Source organism: Mesoplodon densirostris, chromosome 7, assembly GCF_025265405.1.
Source record: "Mesoplodon densirostris isolate mMesDen1 chromosome 7, mMesDen1 primary haplotype, whole genome shotgun sequence".
NCBI classification, from domain to species: Eukaryota; Metazoa; Chordata; class Mammalia; order Artiodactyla; family Ziphiidae; genus Mesoplodon; species Mesoplodon densirostris.
In genome coordinates, this window is record NC_082667.1 from 7,365,220 (window position 1) to 7,384,442 (window position 19,223).

Genomic DNA, 19,223 nt, shown 5'->3' on the forward strand with positions numbered 1-19,223 from the left:
CTAAGAGAGTCGGGGGCCTGGCATCAGGGCCAATGCCAGGGGACCCTGGCCCGGCGCCGGGAGGCGGCTCCGGGCGGCGCCGCGGGGGACCGGGTGGGGGCCTGCGGCCGGCTGGGGGCGGAGAAGTGGGGGGTCGGGGTCCCTCCCCCTGGCGCGGGCTCAGGAATCCGCTGAGGGGCGGGCGGAGGCGCCGGGGTGGGCCGCGCCGCGGCGGGCGGGCGGGCGGGCGGGCGGGCGGGGGGCGCTTCCTGGGGCCGCGCGTCCAGGGAGCTGCGCCGTCCGCCTGTCCGTCTGCCGCAGACACTGCCGAAGCCAGCCGAGCCGCCGGAGCCGCGGGCCGCGGGGCCGTCGCGGGCCCAAGTGAGTGGCCGTCCATGGGGGGAGGGCGCGAGCCAGAGTCTCGGCCGAGTCGCGTCAGCAAGGAGCCGAGAGGCCCTCGCTCCTCGGCCGGAGCCGCTGGGGGACCGGGCGGGGGCGGGGCGGGGCGGCCCCGGGCGGGTGGGCCCTGAACCCCGGCCTGCGTGAGGAGTCGGCCCTCGGCCCTGGGAGGCTCCGGGGCCCCAAGCACGGTTCCGGGCGGGAGGCGGCCGGGGCCACGGCTCTGAGTCCTGGTACCGGGAATGCGGGCTGCTGTGGCAGAGGCGCCCTGACCCCCGCCCACCATCCCCCAGCCCCAGGATGCTCCCCTTCGCCTCCTGCCTCCCCGCGTCTCTACTGCTCTGGGCGCTGCTGCTGTTGCTCTTGGGGGCAGCGTCTCCCCAGGATTCCGAGGAGCCCGACAGCTACACGGTGGGGACAGTGGGGTCACTGGGCTGGGCTGGGCTGGGCAGGGACACAGAGACCAGGATCCTGGGGTGGCTGCTGCTGGGGAAGATTCTCCCCTCCCCTGGTTGGTGGGGCAGCTGGGGCCATTGTTTGGAGCAGGCGGGGAGGGTGGCCAGGCTTGGGCCCTGGTCTTGGCCTGGTCAGCTAGAGGGGGCCAGGGGTGATCACTGGCCACCTCTGGTCCCCTTGTAGGAATGCACAGACGGCTATGAGTGGGACCCTGACAGCCAGCACTGCCGGGGTGAGGATGCTTAGGGGACTGACCCACCCCCGAGAACTGGGAAGGGGATTGGAACCCCACCTCCAAGAGCTGCTCTGTCTCCTGCCCAGCTCTGCCTGGCCGTGGCCAGCTCTGGTTCTCAGGGGGCCAGCTTGGCTAGGGGTGGAGAAACCATCCAGGCCCCTCCCTCTCAGAGAAACCCAGGACACCCTGCCCCCTCAGGAGTCTAGAGAGCAGCAGGGCGCTGCCCTGGATACCTCCTCTAATCACTGTCCTATCCAGCTTTGTCCCATCACGGCTCCAGGAGAGCAGTGCCTGTGGGGGTGGGTAAGGAGGCCTGCACATCACTCTTAGGCTGTCAGGGCCAGGGCTTTGGGGAGGGACAGAGACCCTCTTGGGGGCAAGAAAACGGGGGTGACTATAGGAACAACTGCCCCACCATCAGCCCTGGCAGGCCCTGGGAAGGGGCCCTGGGCAGGCAGCCTTAGCTTGTTGAATAGAGAGGGAAGGCCCTGCCCGGGTCACTCAGCTTAGAGAAGGCTGAGATGGGCTCCTGCCTCCCACCCCCTCCACGGCCGGCCCAGGAGACTGGCTGTGCCCAGCAGGCCCCTCTCCGCAGATGTCAATGAGTGCGTGACCATCCCGGAGGCCTGCAAGGGGGAAATGAAATGTATCAACCACTATGGGGGCTACTTGTGCCTGCCCCGCTCTGCTGCTGTCATCAGTGACCTGCATGGTGAGGGACCACCACCACCAGTGCCCCCTGCTGAGCACCCCAACCCCTGCCTCCCGGGCTATGAGCCCGATGAGCAAGAGAGCTGCACGGGTGAGTAAGGGTCACCCTGGCACTGAGGCTTCCAACCCTTCTACTGAGCATCTCTCACTGCATCTTAAAAACTTACACCTCACGTTCCTCCCTTGCTCAAGAGCCTCCTCAGGGCCACTAGGATAACAGCCAGACCCTTGTCCAGATCCTCACTTCGCGTGGGGCCTGCCACAGGTGACCCCAGCTCCTGTTATACTGCCCAGCCAGCCTCTGGGACCCTCGCCTTGACTGCTGCAGTCGTACTGCAAGAGCTCTGCCTCTCAGCCTCTGCCCCTGCCCCTTCCTGGTCTGCACCCCACCCCTGGGTGCCTCGGGCCTTGGAGGAAGGCCCTGGAATCTGTGCTCCTCGGAGTATGGGCAGGGCCTTATCCTATGCTTCCCTGGCATGAGGTCTCCCAGCGTAGGGGTGCCGTTCTCATTGGCTCCAAGCTGGTAAACTCTTATTTGTGCTGTTGGGCGGGTCCACGTGTTCCTATTGTGGACCCACACATCCATGTAAGTGGTACCTGACCTGTGTGCTCCCATGCTGAGGTGTCTGTCATGTCGGGTGGTGCATGGGCTGCCAGGCAGGGGCTGAGTGGTGTCTCCTGCAGACGTGGACGAGTGTGCCCAGGCCCTGCACGACTGCCGCCCCAGCCAGGAGTGCCATAACCTACCTGGCTCCTACCAGTGTACTTGCCCCGACGGCTACCGCAAGATCGGGCCCGAGTGTGTGGGTGAGTCTGGGGAGTGGCCTTTCTGGTCCCTGCTCTGTGCCCATGGCCTGGCTCTCACTCTAGCACCTGATCCCCATTCCAACCCACCCCCAGGTTTTACCCCAGTCCCCTGCCACCTCTGCCTTACTGTCCCCAGACACAGGACTGTATGCGTGTATGTGTGAGTCCTGGCTGATCTGGCCCAGCCCAGACACAAGCAAGACTACGGGTGATGAGTCCCAGCTGGCCTGGGCCGCACCTGACACTTGCCCTCTGCTGTCCTTCCCCTGCCTCCATCCCAGATATAGACGAGTGCCGCTACCGCTACTGCCAGCACCGCTGCGTGAACTTGCCTGGTTCCTTTCGATGCCAGTGCGAGCCGGGCTTCCAGCTGGGGCCCAACAACCGCTCCTGTGTGGGTGAGGCCGGGCTGGGCCAGGCTCCTGGGTCCTGCGCAGGGTGGTGTGGGGTGGGGGAGCTCCCTTCCTGACCAGCCCAGGGGCAGCGGGTGCTCTGGGCTGCTCCTCGGCTTTCACCCCTTCCCCTCTTCCCGGCACCCCCAGATGTGAACGAATGCGACATGGGGGCTCCGTGTGAGCAGCGTTGCTTCAACTCCTATGGGACCTTCCTGTGTCGCTGCCACCAGGGCTATGAGCTGCACCGGGATGGCTTCTCCTGCAGTGGTGAGAGCTCTACCCCTGCTGCATGTCCCTCCACTGGTCCCCCAGGCCCTGTGTCATGCTGCACCTCCTGCCACACAGCCCTCCCCTTGATGCCTCCACGTCCTGTCCATCCTGCACCCTTGTGCCTCCTGGTACTCCACCCCAGCTGGTGGCTGGGCACCTACAGAGCTGCCCACCAGAACTCCCAGCCTGGTGGGGAAGGCACAGAGGGGAGCAGTTAGATCCTCACCGAAGCTCAGCAGGGAGACTGAACGAAGATGTAGGTGCCCCCCTCCCTGGGAATCAGGCTGATGTGCATGCGAATCCTGGACCAGGGCAAGTCACTCTTCTCTCTGAGTCCATTTATTCTTCTGTAGAATAGGTTGTCTTGAGAATTAAGTGAGAAAATGACGACAGACTTTTTCAAGTCCCAAGCAGCAACGCTTTAAAGTGAATTAGCATTTATTGAGAACCTGCCCTGTGCAGTATGCTTTCCTTACGTATTTGGCCTTATTTGATCCTGCCAACAATCCTATGAGATAAATAGCAGTTTTTCCACCTCTGCAAATTGACATTAATACTTCCCTCAAATTTTGTTGGGAGGATTACAAAAAATAAGATAAAATACTTCAATGAAGAGAGGTTGAGTGACTTGCCCCATGGGGCCAGGGCGCTATCTCATTCCATGTCAACCGGCCACGTGCTCTGTTTCTGTTATGCTTTGTGCTTTGCTGCCGAGGAAGGCCGCACTGGTATCTGGCTAGGTGCCGGGCAGCGTAAGGAGCACAGCGGAGAAAACCTGGCTGCTGCCTGTGCTGCTCACAGTTGGCAGGAGGTGACTGTGCTTGGGCGGATTGTAGGTTGCAGGATTCGGGCAAAGTACTGAAACCCAGAGCAGGCTGGGATGCCTCGAGGGCTCATCAGTCTAAGCCACTGATTTTTTTTTTTTTTTTTTTTTTTGTGGTATGCGGGCCTCTCACTGTTGTGGCCTCCCCCGTTGCGGAGCACAGGCTCCGGATGCGCAGGCTCCGGATGCGCAGGCCCAGCGGCCATGGCTCACGGGCCCAGCCGCTCCGCGGCATATGGGATCCTCCCAGACCGGGGCACGAACCCGTATCCCCTGCATCGGCAGGCGGACTCTCAACCACTGCGCCACCAGGGAGGCCCTAAGCCACTGATTTTATTGACAGGGAAACTGAGGTTCCCCAAACTCAGTAGAATATAAAGCCAAACCTCTAGATTCCCAGTGCTCTCATTAATATCACCTTATAGTCCTGGGGCAAAGAGAGATCTGTGAGCTGGGCAGTCCTTTCTTTCTTTCTTTTTTTTTTTTTTTTGGCCACGTGGCTTCTGGGATCTTAGTTCCCGGACCAGGGATGGAACCCGTGCCCCCTTCAGTGGAAGTGCGGAGTCTTAACCACTGGACCGCCAGGAAAGTCCCCTGGGCAGTTCTTTCTTGAACCCTCTGTCCGCTGCTGAGTTCCGCAGGGCCTGTCTCTTCTGCTTCTTCCTACACTGAGCCTAACCTGGGGCCAGGCTCAGTCGATGAGATAGATGAACATGTGTGGGGCTGAGCTGGAGGACTGCGGCAGCCCAGTCCTCAGCCCCGCCCCCGCCCCCCCCCCCCCCCCCCCAGATATCGATGAGTGCAGCTACTCCAGTTACCTCTGCCAGTACCGCTGTGTCAACGAGCCAGGCCGCTTCTCCTGCCACTGCCCGCAGGGCTACCAGTTGCTGGCCACGCGCCTGTGCCAAGGTACAGGTTGCCCCGGTGCAGCGGGCAGGGTGGTGTCAGGGGCTGGTGGCCTGGTATCCGGGTTCCAGCCCCTCTCCCCCGGCACAGACATTGACGAGTGTGAGTCGGGTGCGCACCAGTGCTCTGAGGCCCAAACGTGTGTCAACTTCCACGGGGGCTACCGCTGCGTGGACACCAACCGCTGCGTGGAGCCCTATGTCCAGGTGTCGGACAAGTGAGTCAACTCGACACCAAGCCATAGCAGAAACTACGACTCCCAGAGAGCTCTGCGGCTGACTGGCACCTGTTCGGGCTGCCGAGTGCTCTGAGGGCCGATGGGAGTTGTAGTCCGACTAAACCACGCATGCTGTTACAGCGGGAGTGGGAGGATCCTTTTGGGATCCCTAATTTTGGGGGTGGGCCAGATTTAAAGGATGGGCTATGACCTCATTTGTGTTCCCATCTCGGGGTCTCCAGTCGCTGCCTCTGTCCGGCTTCCAACCCCCTGTGCCGGGAGCAGCCCTCGTCCATCGTGCACCGCTACATGAGCATCACCTCGGAGCGGAGCGTACCGGCCGACGTGTTCCAAATCCAAGCGACCTCCGTCTACCCTGGCGCCTACAATGCTTTTCAGATCCGTGCTGGAAACTCGCAGGGAGACTTCTACATTAGGGTAAGGCTTTCCTCTAACCCCACCCCTCAACTGACTTGCATAATCCAAAACTGAATTCCAGGAAACCTTAAGTGGGAGACGCAACTATGCCACCATGCCCCGCCTCTTCTCTCAGTGTCCCTCCCCCCAAGGGTCAGAATTTCTATAGCAAGGCAGGAGTGTTCTAAATTCCCTTGGTACAAACTACAGATTGTTAAATACAATTCTAGCAAGGCACTCAGACACTGGGGTTTGAGTCCCTGTGCTGGTCTGTGTATCTGGCTTCAACTGCTTCACCCTTAGGACAAAGGACTAGCATGAGAGGCTGGAGGTAACAGACACAGCAGAGTCTGGGAAGGGCAAGCAAGTGGAGCTGGATCTTGGAGAGAGAGGTAGCAGGGGTTGGCGCAGGGGCCTGGGATCTGAGAATCCAGCTCTCCGCTGGTGGAGGTGGGAGGAGGGCAGGGTCCGGATGTGACACAGTGAGGGGTGTAAGGGTTTGTCTGGTACCAGTGCTGGTTTTCTCTTTCTGGAATTGAGTGCTTTGAAGGGGAGTCTGCCTGCTCCAGGTCACCAAAGGCCCCACCGCTCCCCAGAGTCTCACACCTGGCCCTGAATCAGTTGACTGTGGTTAGACAAAAGAAGAACTAGCTGGAAAGGGTGGGAAGAGCACCAGGGGATGTTTCTGAGGGCAGGAGCCCGGGTGCAGATGTCGAGGGAGTCACAGATCTGGATGAGCGCCTGGGGTCCCAGGCTGACCAGGGCTCTCTCCACTTCACAGCCAACTGGTTGTGGATACCAGACTCGGGGCAGGGAGGTGATGCCGGGGTAGGGTCCTGGTGTGTAGGTTGACGCAATCTACGTGTCCCCCCACCCACTGTACCCTGCAGCAAATCAACAATGTCAGCGCCATGCTGGTCCTCGCGCGGCCTGTGACAGGCCCCCGGGAGTACGTGCTGGACCTCGAGATGGTCACCATGAACTCCCTCATGAGCTACCGGGCCAGCTCTGTACTGAGACTCACCGTCTTCGTGGGGGCCTACACCTTCTGAGGAGTGGGCGGGGGAGCTCTCAGGGAGGGGGAGGTTCCCTGTAGCCGAGGAGCCTGGGGCTCAGGGATGACTGTTCTGCTAAAAAGGGAAGACGCTGTTGTGAAGGGTAGAGAGAGAAAGGCAATAAAGGGAGAAAGAAGGAGTCCTGGTGGCTGAGGTGGGTGGGTCACACTGCAGTGAACCCCAGAGTGGGGAAAGGGCAGGCTCATGGGAGGCGGGCCACGTCCACCTAAAGGTGGGGGTTATCTCTGTCCAGGCTGAAGGGCTCCATTGACAGGAGCTCGGAGCTGCATCCCCAAGACTGGAACTGGCCTATATACCATGGGCATCAGAATCACCCTGAGGAGGCAAGAGGTAATGAGGCTGCCAACTCCAGGCCCCAGCCCAGAAATGTGGGCTTGGCTGGTCTGCAGTGGGCCCGAACGATCCTGCTCTAGACAGTGCCAGGAGGCCCTGGGTTTCAATCCTAGCTTGGCCTCAAACAATCAATTTGGAGAAATCCTAGTAGCTCCCTGAGCCTCAGTGTTCCAATCCATAAAATGAGGCAACTGGACTGTTAGCGCTTTATAAACTTTTCTTTTCCAAGCTACAGAACTTCTTCTCAAAGGAAATTTTATTTGATCAGAGAACTCTGATGACATAAACTAGATTCAAAGTTGCAACGCCTCACTGACTTCATCTCCCCGGCAGTCTCAGTGCCCTGCCAGGGGACCCCAGGGGTCCTGAGGAGCTCAGTTTAAAAACTGGACCCAATGGTGTCCCCAGTTCCTACCTGGATATCTTACAAGACCCCTGGGGCCTGGCATCCCCTCCTAACACATAAAGCTGCAAACACTTAAGATTTTTATTGTAGCCCAAAGATTCCGGTTAAAAGGCTGCGTAGCCTGGGAAGATGGGGGCGGGGGTCTGTCTTGTGGCATAGCTCAGGTCAGGGGGCCATGGCTGCAGTAAAGCTGTGACAAGGTCCTGCTCAGAGCAGGCCCCAGATTCCTGCACAAAGAGAAAGGCAAGTAAGGGTCAGGCCTGGGTGAGGGTAACCGCGCCCCACCTACTCTCTCCAGGTTCTGTCTCCTGCCCTCACCTCTGCAGTGGTCCACACTTGATGGTGCTCAGCAGCATTTCCTTTTCCTTCGGCGTGGCACAGGCATCATAGGCAGCCAGTAGGCTGAGGGTGGGGTGGGGAGTATGAGTTTCTAAGTTTTGGAAATGGCTGACTGCTGGCCCATCCTGAGTGGCTCAGGCCAGTGTCACAGAAGACGGGCTGAAGAGGCTGGCATGGGTTAGAGTCAGGACCATGGCCGCACTTCCTGAACCTGGCATTCAAGGCCCTGCTCCATCCTGCTCATCCTTTCATGCTCCTGCAAATGTTTCCCAAGTATGGCTGTTCTTGGCCCAGTCTTCATGGCCCACCCACTCCTCCAGGAAGCCTTCTCTGCTGCACCAGATACAGGAAGTCCCCTCCATATGAACCTTCAAGTTGCGAACTTTCAAAGATGCGAACATATGTTCGCGTGTCCAATCACGTAAGTTAGTTCACACATCTGGTGTACACGCTCACTCATGTGCATCCTTTACAGGTGGTTGTGCTTCCGTGTGCTTTACAGTATTGTATAGAGCACAGTAGTACAGTATCTTTATTTCAAGCCTGGATGTCCAGAAGCAAGCGTAAAAGCAGCGGTGTACAGCTGACTGTGTTAGTTGGGTATCTAGGCTAACTTTGTTAGACTTACAAACAAATCGGACTTATGAACGTGCTCTCGGAATGGAACTTGTTCGTATGTAGGGGACTTACTGTAGAATGTCTCTCCCTCCCTCCTCCCAATGCCTGAGATTCTGTCTGGTCTTGGCTGGCTCTGTCTTCCTCACCACCGGACCTCCGTGAACTGCTCAGGTATCAGCTGGGTCTGTCCAGCCCTCACAGAGCCAGACCACCCGCAAGGCACTGGCTTGAGTTGACGTCCACGCAGGGTGGGCAGGGGCAGAGGACGGGCTCTGTGGCGGCCTACCTGGCAGGGGTGCTGTACTGATCCACCAGGGCTGCCGCCTTCTCCCCGCTCACTCTGTGCACCTGCATCAGCTGCCTGGCAAACACCTCCCGCACAGACTGGGCCTGGGGTCAGGGGAGGACCATATGAGGAGCGGCCCAGGGCTGGACCTTGTAAGGAGGGGCTGGGCAGAGGCAGTACCTTGTTCTTGATGGCTCCCGCGTTGAAGTCGTTGAAGGTGAGGAGTGAGCAGAGAGGGTTTGGGGAGGGCCCAGCCCTTGATTCAGGGTCCCCTGGGGTTCCCCAGGGGCGACTGTAGAGGGTGTGGCCCTGAGGAAAGAGGGAACTGAGGCCAGGCCAGAGCTCTAGGGGACAGCCCCCAGCCAGGCCTTGCCCCATCCCAGGCCTCAGTGGGCCAGCCTGAGAAACAGGGATCTCACTCACCTCGCCTTCCTTGAGGGAACACGGGACCCAAGTAAGGGGCCAGTGCTGGACAGATGCACCTGCTCACCTGGTAGAGTCTCTGCAGGCCCCTTGTCAACAGGGCCAGGTAGGCTGCTGACTCCTTAATATCTGCTGTGCGTTTCACAAAGAAGCCATCGATGACCTGGAAAAGAGGATCCAAGGGAAGGAGAGTGGCTCCTGAGTGGAGCCGTAGACCACAGGGTCCCTGCCAGCCTGGCCCTGCCCTCCCGGCTCACCTGAGTGTTGGTGACAGCCTGCAGCAGCGTGCCCTCGGGAAGGCTGAGGTTACGCACTGAGCCATACTCTTCCACCAGGTATACTCGACGCCCCAGGCCGCAGCGCTTCAGCCGGAACTGGGCAGGCAGTTGGGGAGGGTCAGGTGGGTCAAGACCTGGATGCTCATATGCTAGGTGTCCATCAAGTCACCCTCAAAATTGTCACGAGACCTCGGTCCCACCAGGTCACCTCCTCATCCTCCCTAGCTCCTCCACCTGCCTCAGAGTGGCCTCCACACCTTTGCTCACGCTGCTACTCTTGCACAGAAAGCCCTGCCACCGTCTGAGCGATGCCCATTCTTCAAGCTTCCCTTGGCCTATACGTGGCCTATGGGGTCAGCCTAGCAGCCAGCACTGACACACAGCTGCTGCGGTTCCACTCCTTGAGGGGTGAGCCCTGTTTACTCCGGACTGCAGGGGCTGGACACCCTAGGGTTCCTGCTCCCCAGCCCCGCCCAGAGACCCTGCACACCTGCTGTGCGCCTGGAGGGGCCCGAGGGGGGTCTGATCTCAGGGCTGCCCTGGAGCAGCTCTAGAAGGGGTGTGGCTGGAGGTGTGGGAGCTCTGCCTGGAAACCACCCAGAAGTGCCCGAGCGGGCCCGGGGCAGGGAGGGTGGTGAGGCCAGTGAAGGAACCTTTTGCTCCCGGAAGCGGCCGTCGATGATGCTGCTGCACAGGTCATCCAGCCGCTTTCGCTCCACGATGTGGTCCAGGACTAGTTCTCCAGGTCGTGCTGCCGGGAGGCCAAGAAGGGTCCCGTTGGCTCACGTCCCCTTACCCACCAGGCCCTGCCTCTGACCCCCACCTGCCCATCCACACCCCTTACCCGGGTCCCTGGGACTGGTCTCTTGGGCCACCCACACGAAGTCCCCGACGTGCAGCTTGCGCACCGTGTGGGTCACGTGCAGCCGCTGCAGCTCTTGGAGCAGCTCTGGCCTGGGTCCCGCCCTGGAGTTGCACGGTGGGAGGCCTGAGGCAGGGCAGGCCAGGGCCCTCGCCACGTCCTCTCCCTCACCTCCCCCCACCTCACTCACCCCTTGGTCTCGCCAACGTCCACGCACAACAGCACCCTGTACTCTCCAGGCCCCAGCTCCAGCGGTGGCTGCTGGACGTTCCCTTCGCTGGCGCCACTACCGGGGAGAAGGGGTGGGAGTCGGCGTGTGCAAGGCCGGGGCTGCTCCTCTCACCCCTACGAGGTGGGGCAGCCACAGCTCAGCTGGAACTGATGGAGACAGGGTGGGGTCCTGGCCTCATTTTGGGGACGACTCCTGCTCCCCTGTTCTCCCCCCTCCCCCTCCTCACAGCTCAGCTGAGGCCGCTCCTGGCACCGCAGGCTCCTCCCCAGGGGGCTCCTCTGGCCCGCTGCCCACACTCAGCAAGCTCAGGCCCTCCGACTCAGCCAGCTTCTGGGCCAGCTCCAGACCCTCTGGAGTCAGTGAGTACCTGGTGGGTGGAAAAGGAGAACACAGATCTCCCTTCTTCACTCATACTTGGCGGGCTCCCCTGCCTGCCCCCAGCTAGGCTGGTCTCACCAGCCTTGGCGACCCTTCACAAACAAGGCCAGTGGCTGCCCAACCCCCCTCCTGCTAGCCATGTTCTCGCCCCTCAGATCAGCTGCCTCTGGACCTGCCCAGGGCCCCTGGACCTGCCCTGGACCTGCCCAGGGCCACTCCTCAGGTCAGCAAGTACACGTCAGACTGCAGGGCCACCTCAGCACAGCACGCCTGCTCCCCCGCCCTGCCTCCTGCACCTCACGTCGTTCTCCCCACCTAGCTGGCTGCTGTGTCCTGAGGACCAGGTTCCTGTGGAGGAGGGAGCGGAGGGCTGGCCAGGGCCGAGCGCTTCCAGGGGCCACCTGTTCGTAGGGGAGAAGACCCTTAGAGAGCTCCCAGGGCTACCACCTGCCCACTCCCTGGCCCCACCCCGCTGCTTGCTCCCAAGAAGGGCAGCCTGTGGTGGGCTCAGGGTCAGATCCAGAGCCACTTGGCTCCCTCCTTCCCCCTCTCAGTGCTCACCCTTGGAGCCTTCTGGGCACACCTCTGCAGCAGCTCCTCCTTGGTTAGGAAGCCATGGCCGCTAGAATTCTGTAACCAAGGCAGAAATGTAACCAACTTAGGTTCAGTGCCCGAGCAGCCTGCCCCAGGAGCCGCAGGCCCGTGGCCTCAGTTCCCCGGACTCCCGATTTGGTCAGACGCTCACCAGGTGTTCCCGGTACAGCAGCAGCAGTACTGCTCGAGCTCCCGAGTGCCGAGCTGGCCAATACTTGCCAGAGCCTCCTGCTTTGAGCTGGGTTGGACCCTGAAAGGTACAGGGGGCCTTTGAAGCCAAAAGCCAGCCAGCTGTTGCAGACGGAATCCCTGGCAAGGCTGAGGTTCAGGTTCTATCTCAGCAGACTAAATGGCCCTGAGCAAATTACTCAGCTGCCTCTCTAGCTTCTGTATCTGTAAAATGGGCCACGTGATAGTATGATCTCCTGCAAACTTGCGATGAGACGGTGGACAGTTTCAGGGGATGGGGGGTGGGGTAGGGGTGTAATCGGCCTGGCCCAGCCTCAGTTCTAGCACAGGACAGAGAAAGTAAGACGAGAAGACTCAACAGCAAATTCCATAACTTACTGGGCTTGGCCCCCTAAATAGCTTGATCGTGGAATTCTCTCAACTGACTCTATTATAACTATCTACATCTACAGATAAGAAAACTAAGCATCAGACAGAATAAGTCATTTGCCCAGAGCCAGGTGTCACTGGTGGGATGTGGACCCAGCCCAGCTAAGTCCCCCAAGCCAGAAAATCTTACTCCTGGTGCTCCCGCTTTCCCTTCTACTCCCCCTGCCCTCTCCTCACTGGCATGTAAGGATCCTGGACTTTGGCAGGCCTTTCCCGGGCTGGACTCTTCGCTCCAGGTGGTGAACATGGGGCATGGTCACCTGCGGGAGTAGAAGAGAGTCAACCCTGGACCCTGGAATCCAGCAGGTAGGATGGTCTGGGACGCGGCCAGCTCAAGTGGTTGGTGAGAGCGGTGAGGTTCTGAAAAAGTCAGCCACTAGCCCGACGTCAAACAGCAATTTGGACAGGAGTAGGGAGCTTGAAGCCAAAGTATCCCAGGTGGTTACAGAGGCTGCATCTGGGGGAGGCTCAGGGGACCACCGACCCCTGCTCCCAGCGCGCACCACCTGATGCCTTGTGCTGCTGCAGCCGCCGGTCCAGCATCCGGCAGAGCCCATCTCCGAAGTGCTGTAGGATCTTAGCTTCCTTGCCGCTGTGCAGGGGCAGTGGGTACCGCCGTAGGGAGCGCAGTGCCTGGCGGGGTAGGGGTACAGTACCGGGTCAGGGTGGACCTGGCTGTCTGGCCCGGCCAGCACCTGTCTCCCATCAGGCCCGGCCAGAACCCACCTTCTGAAACACGAATTGCGTGCGGCGCCCTCTGCTGGCTGCCTCGTCCCGCCACTCGGTCAGCCACCGTACGAAGAGCGGGTTGGCGCAAACGGGCAGCGGTCGTTTCCGGCCCAGGCGAACCGGCGCTGCCATGATCCCCTGGGCGTGAGCCCCAGCCCTCACGCCGGCAGGACTGAAATGCCGCTAGTTCTGGAGACGGGATTCGAACACCTGGTTCCGGCGGAGGAGGGCGGGACCTCTCTAATCACGTGGTCCCATGCGGGGAACTAACCAGAGGACTGATTTCTGCTGCCCTCCCCGCCCCTGTGCTACTCTAAGTGGTCGGTGCCAAGCACAGTCTCTACCGCCTTTCGCCTTCCCGCCGCCCCGGGACAGGACGGGCCTTTCGGACGCGCCCCGCCCGCCCCAGGCCTTGACCCGCCCCTTCCTCCCAACCCAGATTCGAGAGCGGGGGTGGGGGTGGGGGGGGTCCTCTTTGTGCAGGAGAGAGGAAGGTGGACAGCGCCGCCCTGTGGCTGGGAGGTCTGGTTGGGGCGGTGCATACCGAGTAATCTAAGGCTGTCAGTTTCAGGCTCGCTCTAGCGGAGGACGGTGTAGAGACTGGGCTGATGAAGAGTCCGGGGGGATGGGGGAACAAATGGGTTGCAGGTAGTTTTGTCGGAGGGACATTAGGAATGGGTACAGGGAATGAGGATACAAAGGTAACGCGAGTGCAGCTGAAAGACCCTCCGAGGAAATGGTGATCCCGAGCTGGGGCCTCCATGGGGGAGGGGCGCGAAGTCGGGGACACGCAGGGAAGGCCAAAGCTTGCAGGACGGGGAGAGGGGGGCAGAGGACAAGTAGAGAGGGAACAAATAGGAGGTACTGGACATCGGGATATGTGGGAGGGGCTGAAGTGGGCACGTTGTTGGATTCGGGGTAGCAACTTGGGAGTAAGAAGCCCGGACAAGGGGAAAACACTTCATCGTTTTTGAGACTCATTGGAGGTGGGGGACCCTCAGGGAGGTTAAGATGGGAACTATGCAGAGGGGTCCCAGTTGAGCACGAGAGTCGCCAGCAAATTAGAGCAGCCCTCATCTGCTACACCGGAAGTGGCGAGGTGCGGATCCGAGGCCTTACTGGAGCGGAGAGGCGGGCGCCAGAGCTTCCAGGCCCGCCCCTTCAAACTCCGCCCCGCCTCGATCCCTCACCCCCGAGCCTGCTCCACACTCCCGCCTCCCGCCCGACGCTGCCTTATAAGGAGCCTCCAGCGGGCGTTCGGTTTGGCCTCGCCCCCTCTAGCCTCATGTCCTAATAAGGACATCTAGGGCATCCCGCAGCTAGGGGCGGGCGAGAGCGCGTCTCCAGGGTAACTGCGAAGTCTCCCTCCCCCTCGTCGTTGCTCTAGGAAACTCCGAAGCTCAAAAAAGGTGGAGCCAGCCTCCTCTCCAGGCAGGGCCGCTTGCGGGAGGTGGTTGAGCTGTGGCCCCCACCTGAGGCTCCCGGGAGCTCCGTTGGTGGGCGATGCGGCGGAAGGTCCCCGACTACAACCCCCGGCATGCTCTGCGACGTACCCCACTCTCGGGAGTCGCTCCCCGGGTCCTGAAGACCAGGGTTCTGCCTCTTCTTTTACACCCTTTATTCTGCATATGGGATCAATACCCCCAATTCTCTTGTTTGCGACCCTTTCTTCTCCTCCTGCAGAGTAAGAGGGCATGGCCTTTGTTCGAGGCCAAAGGAATCTTCCCGGAGTCCCCCACCCCAGTTTCTTTTTTTGAAGGTTATGCTCCCACAGAGCTTCTGTCTCAATTTCTGCGGGTACTAATTAACCATATGCCTGGTTACAGGCATATGAGAATGAGACTCAAGTTTGGTTTAATATCTATTTCCGCTTTTCACTGTTTAGTAAAAGGCACATAATCCTTGAATTGAATGCACAAACCCCTGTCCTCCCTTTATTACCTCATGATTTTGCCAAACACCCTAAAAACAAGTACAAATCTCTATTTTCAAAGATTTCCTGTAGCCTTTCCCTTGTGTTTTTTTCTCTTATTTTATTGACGTTGCATATGGCCTTTTCTCAGTAGACAAGAGTGGCTTTACACATGGAGGATGCTTAACGAATGATTATTGGATAGAAGGTGCCTTATACTAGCGATTCTCCTTGCTCTAGGACTGGATTCCAGGCCAATGCATAGGTGCTTCAATTCGGAAAATCAAAATACTAACTCACTGAAAATTTTCAGACCAAAGGATCCAGATAGTGCCAAGATGGATCTTAGGAAAACCCGTTTCCCTCCGAGTTAGAGAGCCGCGAAGTCGGGGCTCATTTTCAGGTCATATTACCCAACACCGAGGCCTTCGCTCAGCTCCGAGCGTTTCCTGGGAAATTCGACCAACGGGTGCGCTCTCCGTGCCATAGCCCCGCCTCTCTCGGCTGTTTTGAACTACATTTCCCAGTATGCAACGTGGAGCCGGGAGGCCGTCAGGTGAAAAAGACTCCGTTACCCAGCGAGCCCGAAGACGGCGCAGGACCCTCGGACTTCATTTCCCGTCGGCCCGCGGGGGGAGCGCCGGAAGCCCGCCCCGCCCCTCATTGTGCGGCTCGTACTAAACGGAAGGGGCCGGGAGAGGCCGCGTTCAGTCGGATCCCGGCAGCAGCTGCAGCGGCTCTTGTCTTTTCTGGCTCTCCTTGCTATCTCCTTTTCTCTTCCGGAAACATGGTGAGCGGCAGGCCATGGCGCCGGAGGGGAGGCGGCTGCGAGTCGATCATCTGCGCGCGCTAAAGGGAACGGGGGAGCGACGTCGGCATCCCCTCCCCCAGCTCCCCGGGCGGGATGAGGGTCTCGTGCTGAGGGGCGGGCGGCGCCGGGACGCGCGTGCGCGCCCGCGGGCGCCGGTGAGGGCCGGCTTGGACGTCGCTCGCGCGCCCCCTGGACTCCCTTCCCCTCCCCCACCCCGCTGTTGCGCCCGCGCGGACAAGGGCCGTGGGGGAGGGGTCCAGGGCGCGCGCCCGTCCCTCGCTGAGCAGCCGGTGTCGCGCGCCGCGGCGGGGCCGAAGAGAGTCGGTTCACGGGGGCGCGCTCGACGGGAGCACGCGGCATCCAAACCTGGCCCGGGGGCGGCGAAGGAAAAGCGCGCGAGCGGTCTCGGCGCGCGCGCCCCACCCAGGGGCTGTTCCTGTCTCCGCGTCACCCTCCCTCTCTGGCGGGTCTGTCTCGAGAGCAGGTGGCAGGGATGCTCGCAAGGGGCGGGGGCGGCGCGGCTAGCGGGGATGCGGGGGTGTCCGGGTCCGGGCGCAGGCGCCTGGGATTAGAGACTTGCACCGCGCAGCACAGAGTGGACAGCGCGTTGATCACGGCCGTGCTCGGGAGCTAGCGAGCCCACAAGGCGAGCTGGGTTCGCAGAGTACACCCGGCGGAGGCTGGAACGGCGCTGCCGGCCGGCGCGTGCGCACACGGTCAGGCCTGGCTGCTGGGCCCGAAGCCGTGGACCAGCGGGGCTGTCGGCTTTCCCGGATGGGGCCTGAGGGTGGGGCCGAGTTTAGGGAAGTGACCCAGGCGGGCACCGCCCGGATACCACCCCGTCCCCTGTGTTCGGCCCGAGGGCTGTGAGAGCCGAAGGTTGGGTAATTTGTCCAGGCCCGCAGCGCAGGGGGCCGGTAAGCTTGTCGGTAAGGGCGCTTCCTTAGGGTTGAGGCCCTGGAGGTGCTGCTTCCTCTAGGTACGGGTTTTTTTCGGGGAGGGGGCTGAGTCTAGCCGATCTCCTTTCCCCGCCTACTCCGGAAGCGGCTCAATCACGTGGCCGGCTTCCTCTGCAGTTCCGGGAGCGGGGGCAGATTTCACCGTGGACAGTCTCACTCCCATTCCTGGCTAGGGTGGCCCCCAACACGACCCAGAATAGAAGTTTAAAGAGCTCTTACGGACCGTGGGCCCTTGAGTTTGGGCTGCTAACTTCTATCAGCGACCTTTGGGGCCTGCATTTTTTTCCGGAGAACAGGGAGTTGTCGGGTAGGGCCGTAATTAGGGATTTGTTGTTCCTGCTTTGGTTTAGGAAGACTCCAGCAGAGAAAGGGATACCTTGTGTGATAACTGCGTTGAACAGTTCTGGTGGGCTTGCTAGAACTGTTGAGCACCGTTGGTGACCCCTCTAGCGTTGTGGGTCCTGGTTCTCTCAGAGATGATTATGACCTGGTTGTTTGGGTCCCCTTCTACTCTCTGTGAAGTTCTGAGTCAGCACTATGCAAAAGCTGAGACTGAGTACCGTGCGTCTGTAGGTTCTTTTAATTCTGGGCTCACATCTTGGCCAAGACTGCTTTTCACAGGTTTTTAATCTAGCCTGCAGGATGTTGGGGTGGGGAGGAATGGTGTTGAATTATGTGATCAGAGGTCTCTTCTATGGCGGCTTTTCTGGGGTTGTGTCACATCTGATCCTTTGACAGTGACTTGGGAGGGAAAATAGTGATACTTGTCTTGGGAAGGGGATTAATGATCTCTTGGGGCTGAGGACTATATTTGTTGACATCTAGACAGATTTCCTAAGAAAGCAAAGGAGGGACTTAAGGGCACGTCCCAGAAACTTGTTCCTTATGAGGTGCGTGTGGCTCGTCCTCTAGGCCTCTGGCGTGGCTGTCTCTGATGGGGTCATCAAAGTGTTCAACGACATGAAGGTGCGTAAGTCGTCGACACCGGAGGAGGTGAAGAAGCGCAAGAAGGCGGTGCTCTTCTGCCTGAGCGAAGACAAGAAGAACATCATCCTGGAGGAGGGCAAGGAGATCCTGGTGGGTGACGTGGGCCAGACTGTGGACGACCCCTACGCCACCTTTGTCAAGATGCTGCCAGACAAGGACTGCCGCTACGCCCTCTACGACGCAACCTATGAGACCAAGGAGAGCAAGAAGGAGGACCTGGTGTTCATCTTCTGGTGAGCTGCTCGTGCAGGCACCTTTTCCTGTCACCTGCCGTAGCTCTGCCCCGCCCCCCTTTCCCAGGACAGGAAGGTCTGTGGCTCCTCGTTAACCCAGAGGTGCGCGTTTCAGGGGAGGGTGTTGTAATAAAATGCCTGTCAGTGAGGAACTTGATAAAAGCTTGAGTGTTAGGGGCCAGCCCAGGGGTTTCTGGAAGTGCTGTATCGCTTCAGGGCACTTGCTAGACTTGGAGGAGGGGGCTTTGCGGCAAGTTCTCTGATTCTGTTTCCCTCCAGGGCTCCTGAGTGTGCACCCCTTAAGAGCAAAATGATCTATGCCAGCTCCAAGGACGCCATCAAGAAGAAGCTGACGGGTAAGGGCCAGCGTTGGTGGTGCCGTATGCCCTTGCATTCAGGCCTTGGCTGCAGGGTGGGGTGGACGGCATGGTGGAGGAGAGCCCTCTCTGTCTCCTATTCACTGCCTGCTGGATGTAGCCTTATCCCGCCATCTGTTCTACTGGCTCCTTCCCAGCCGCAGCACCCCCACCCCCGCCCCAGTGCTCCCCCTCACAGACGCTCCCCCTTCTCCTCCACAGGGATCAAGCATGAATTGCAAGCAAATTGCTACGAGGAGGTCAAGGACCGCTGCACCCTGGCAGAGAAGCTGGGGGGCAGCGCCGTCATCTCTCTGGAGGGCAAGCCTTTGTGAGCCCCCTCCAGCCCCCTGCCTGGAGCATCTGGCAGCCCCAGACCTGCCCGTGGGGGTTGCAGGCTGCCCCCTTCCTGCCAGACCGGAGGGGCTGGGGGGATCCCAGCAGGGGGAGGGCAGTCCCTTCACCCCAGTTGCCAAACAGCCCCCCCACCCCCTGGACCTTCCTCCTCCTCCCTCCATCCCTGACGGTTCTGGCCTTCCCAAACCGCTTTTGATCTTCTGATTCCTCTTGGGTTGAAACAGACCAAGTTCCCCCCAGGAACCCCTGTTTGGGGGGGACCTGTATTTTTTTTAACGACACCCCAGTTCCCCCCTTGTTCCTCCCTTTTCCCATGCTGCCAACTTCTAACCACAATAGTGACTCTGTGCTTGTCTGTTTAGTTCTGTGTATAAATGGAATGTTGTGGAGATGACCCCTCCCTGCGCCGCCTGGTTCCCCTCCCCCTTGCCCCTGGTCACAGCCACTTATGGAAGCAGGACCAGTAAGGGACCCTCAATTAAAAACAAAAAAACAAAAAAACACAACAATAAAAAGGCTCACTAATGGGATGTTTGTTTTGAGGTTGGGGCCCAGGGGACCTTGGTGCGGGGGTGGGTAGCCCAGGAGAATGAGCAGCATCTCTTCCCTAAACCTTCCTCCAGCCAGCCCCACACACCCTCATTTGGCCCCAGTGACTCGCTGAGCCTCCTTTCTGACAGTTCTCTCTATATCCTGTTGTCATAGTTGGCACCAGCCTGGCTGTTTGGAAGGTAGCTGAGCCAGGGTGTGTCTGCTACTGGCTGCAGGGGTTCCTTGAATAGAGGAGCTTAATCCCTGAACTGGTTTCTTCTGTTGCCTTG

The 19,223-nt window shown here is 59.9% G+C and overlaps 3 protein-coding genes across 7 annotated transcripts; 2 read left to right on the forward strand and 1 right to left on the reverse strand.

Moving 5' to 3' along the window:
- The first annotated feature begins 226 nt into the window (after positions 1–226).
- On the forward strand, positions 227–7,329 carry EFEMP2 (EGF containing fibulin extracellular matrix protein 2). Of its 2 annotated transcripts, XM_060102819.1 has the most exons (11): positions 227–360; positions 672–789; positions 1,018–1,066; positions 1,665–1,871; positions 2,465–2,587; positions 2,869–2,985; positions 3,130–3,249; positions 4,865–4,984; positions 5,072–5,198; positions 5,441–5,636; positions 6,506–7,329. In XM_060102819.1, exons 2-11 carry the CDS (start codon positions 679–681, stop codon positions 6,665–6,667), a joined length of 1,332 nt encoding a protein of 443 aa, XP_059958802.1. In that variant the 5' UTR covers positions 227–360; positions 672–678; the 3' UTR covers positions 6,668–7,329. The 2 variants fall into 2 exon arrangements, with proteins under 2 accessions (XP_059958802.1, XP_059958801.1); XM_060102818.1 differs by lacking the exon at positions 1,665–1,871 and having other exon boundaries at positions 276–360.
- On the reverse strand, positions 7,273–13,181 carry MUS81 (MUS81 structure-specific endonuclease subunit). 4 transcript variants are annotated; one of them, XM_060102814.1, is made up of 16 exons: positions 12,785–13,181; positions 12,565–12,691; positions 12,236–12,318; positions 11,592–11,690; positions 11,408–11,476; positions 11,162–11,247; positions 10,695–10,835; positions 10,427–10,522; positions 10,219–10,340; positions 10,028–10,125; positions 9,354–9,470; positions 9,164–9,259; positions 8,854–8,982; positions 8,674–8,777; positions 7,749–7,832; positions 7,273–7,657 (listed from the first exon to the last, which is right to left on the reverse strand). In XM_060102814.1, exons 1-16 carry the CDS (start codon positions 12,917–12,919, stop codon positions 7,591–7,593), a joined length of 1,653 nt encoding a protein of 550 aa, XP_059958797.1. In that variant the 5' UTR covers positions 12,920–13,181; the 3' UTR covers positions 7,273–7,590. The 4 variants fall into 4 exon arrangements, with proteins under 4 accessions (XP_059958797.1, XP_059958796.1, XP_059958800.1 ...); XM_060102813.1 differs by having other exon boundaries at positions 12,562–12,691; XM_060102817.1 differs by lacking the exon at positions 10,695–10,835 and having other exon boundaries at positions 12,562–12,691.
- A 2,198-nt stretch (positions 13,182–15,379) lies between these two features.
- CFL1 (cofilin 1) lies at positions 15,380–18,932 on the forward strand. The gene is made up of 4 exons (XM_060104918.1): positions 15,380–15,489; positions 17,382–17,689; positions 17,969–18,045; positions 18,268–18,932. The coding sequence occupies exons 1-4, from the start codon at positions 15,487–15,489 to the stop codon at positions 18,378–18,380; spliced, it is 501 nt and encodes a 166-aa protein (XP_059960901.1). The 5' UTR covers positions 15,380–15,486; the 3' UTR covers positions 18,381–18,932.
- Positions 18,933–19,223: the final 291 nt, after the last annotated feature.

Excerpts from the sequence above, each read along its gene's own strand:
- MUS81 (XM_060102813.1), bottom strand. The coding sequence starts at position 12,919 with ATGGCAGCGCCGGTTCGCCTGGGCCGGAAACGACCGCTGCCCGTTTGC. Across the intron at positions 10,836-11,161 it reads AGGACACAGCAGCCAGCTAG|GTACTCACTGACTCCAGAGG; the intron begins GTGGGGAGAACG and ends TCCACCCACCAG. Across the intron at positions 7,833-8,673 it reads CAGTACAGCACCCCTGCCAG|CCTACTGGCTGCCTATGATG; the intron begins GTAGGCCGCCAC and ends CCCCACCCTCAG.
- EFEMP2 (XM_060102819.1), top strand. The coding sequence starts at position 679 with ATGCTCCCCTTCGCCTCCTGCCTCCCCGCGTCTCTACTGCTCTGGGCG. Across the intron at positions 1,872-2,464 it reads TGAGCAAGAGAGCTGCACGG|ACGTGGACGAGTGTGCCCAG; the intron begins GTGAGTAAGGGT and ends TGTCTCCTGCAG. Across the intron at positions 5,199-5,440 it reads TATGTCCAGGTGTCGGACAA|TCGCTGCCTCTGTCCGGCTT; the intron begins GTGAGTCAACTC and ends CGGGGTCTCCAG.
- CFL1 (XM_060104918.1), top strand. Across the intron at positions 17,690-17,968 it reads GACCTGGTGTTCATCTTCTG|GGCTCCTGAGTGTGCACCCC; the intron begins GTGAGCTGCTCG and ends GTTTCCCTCCAG. Across the intron at positions 18,046-18,267 it reads CATCAAGAAGAAGCTGACGG|GGATCAAGCATGAATTGCAA; the intron begins GTAAGGGCCAGC and ends TCTCCTCCACAG.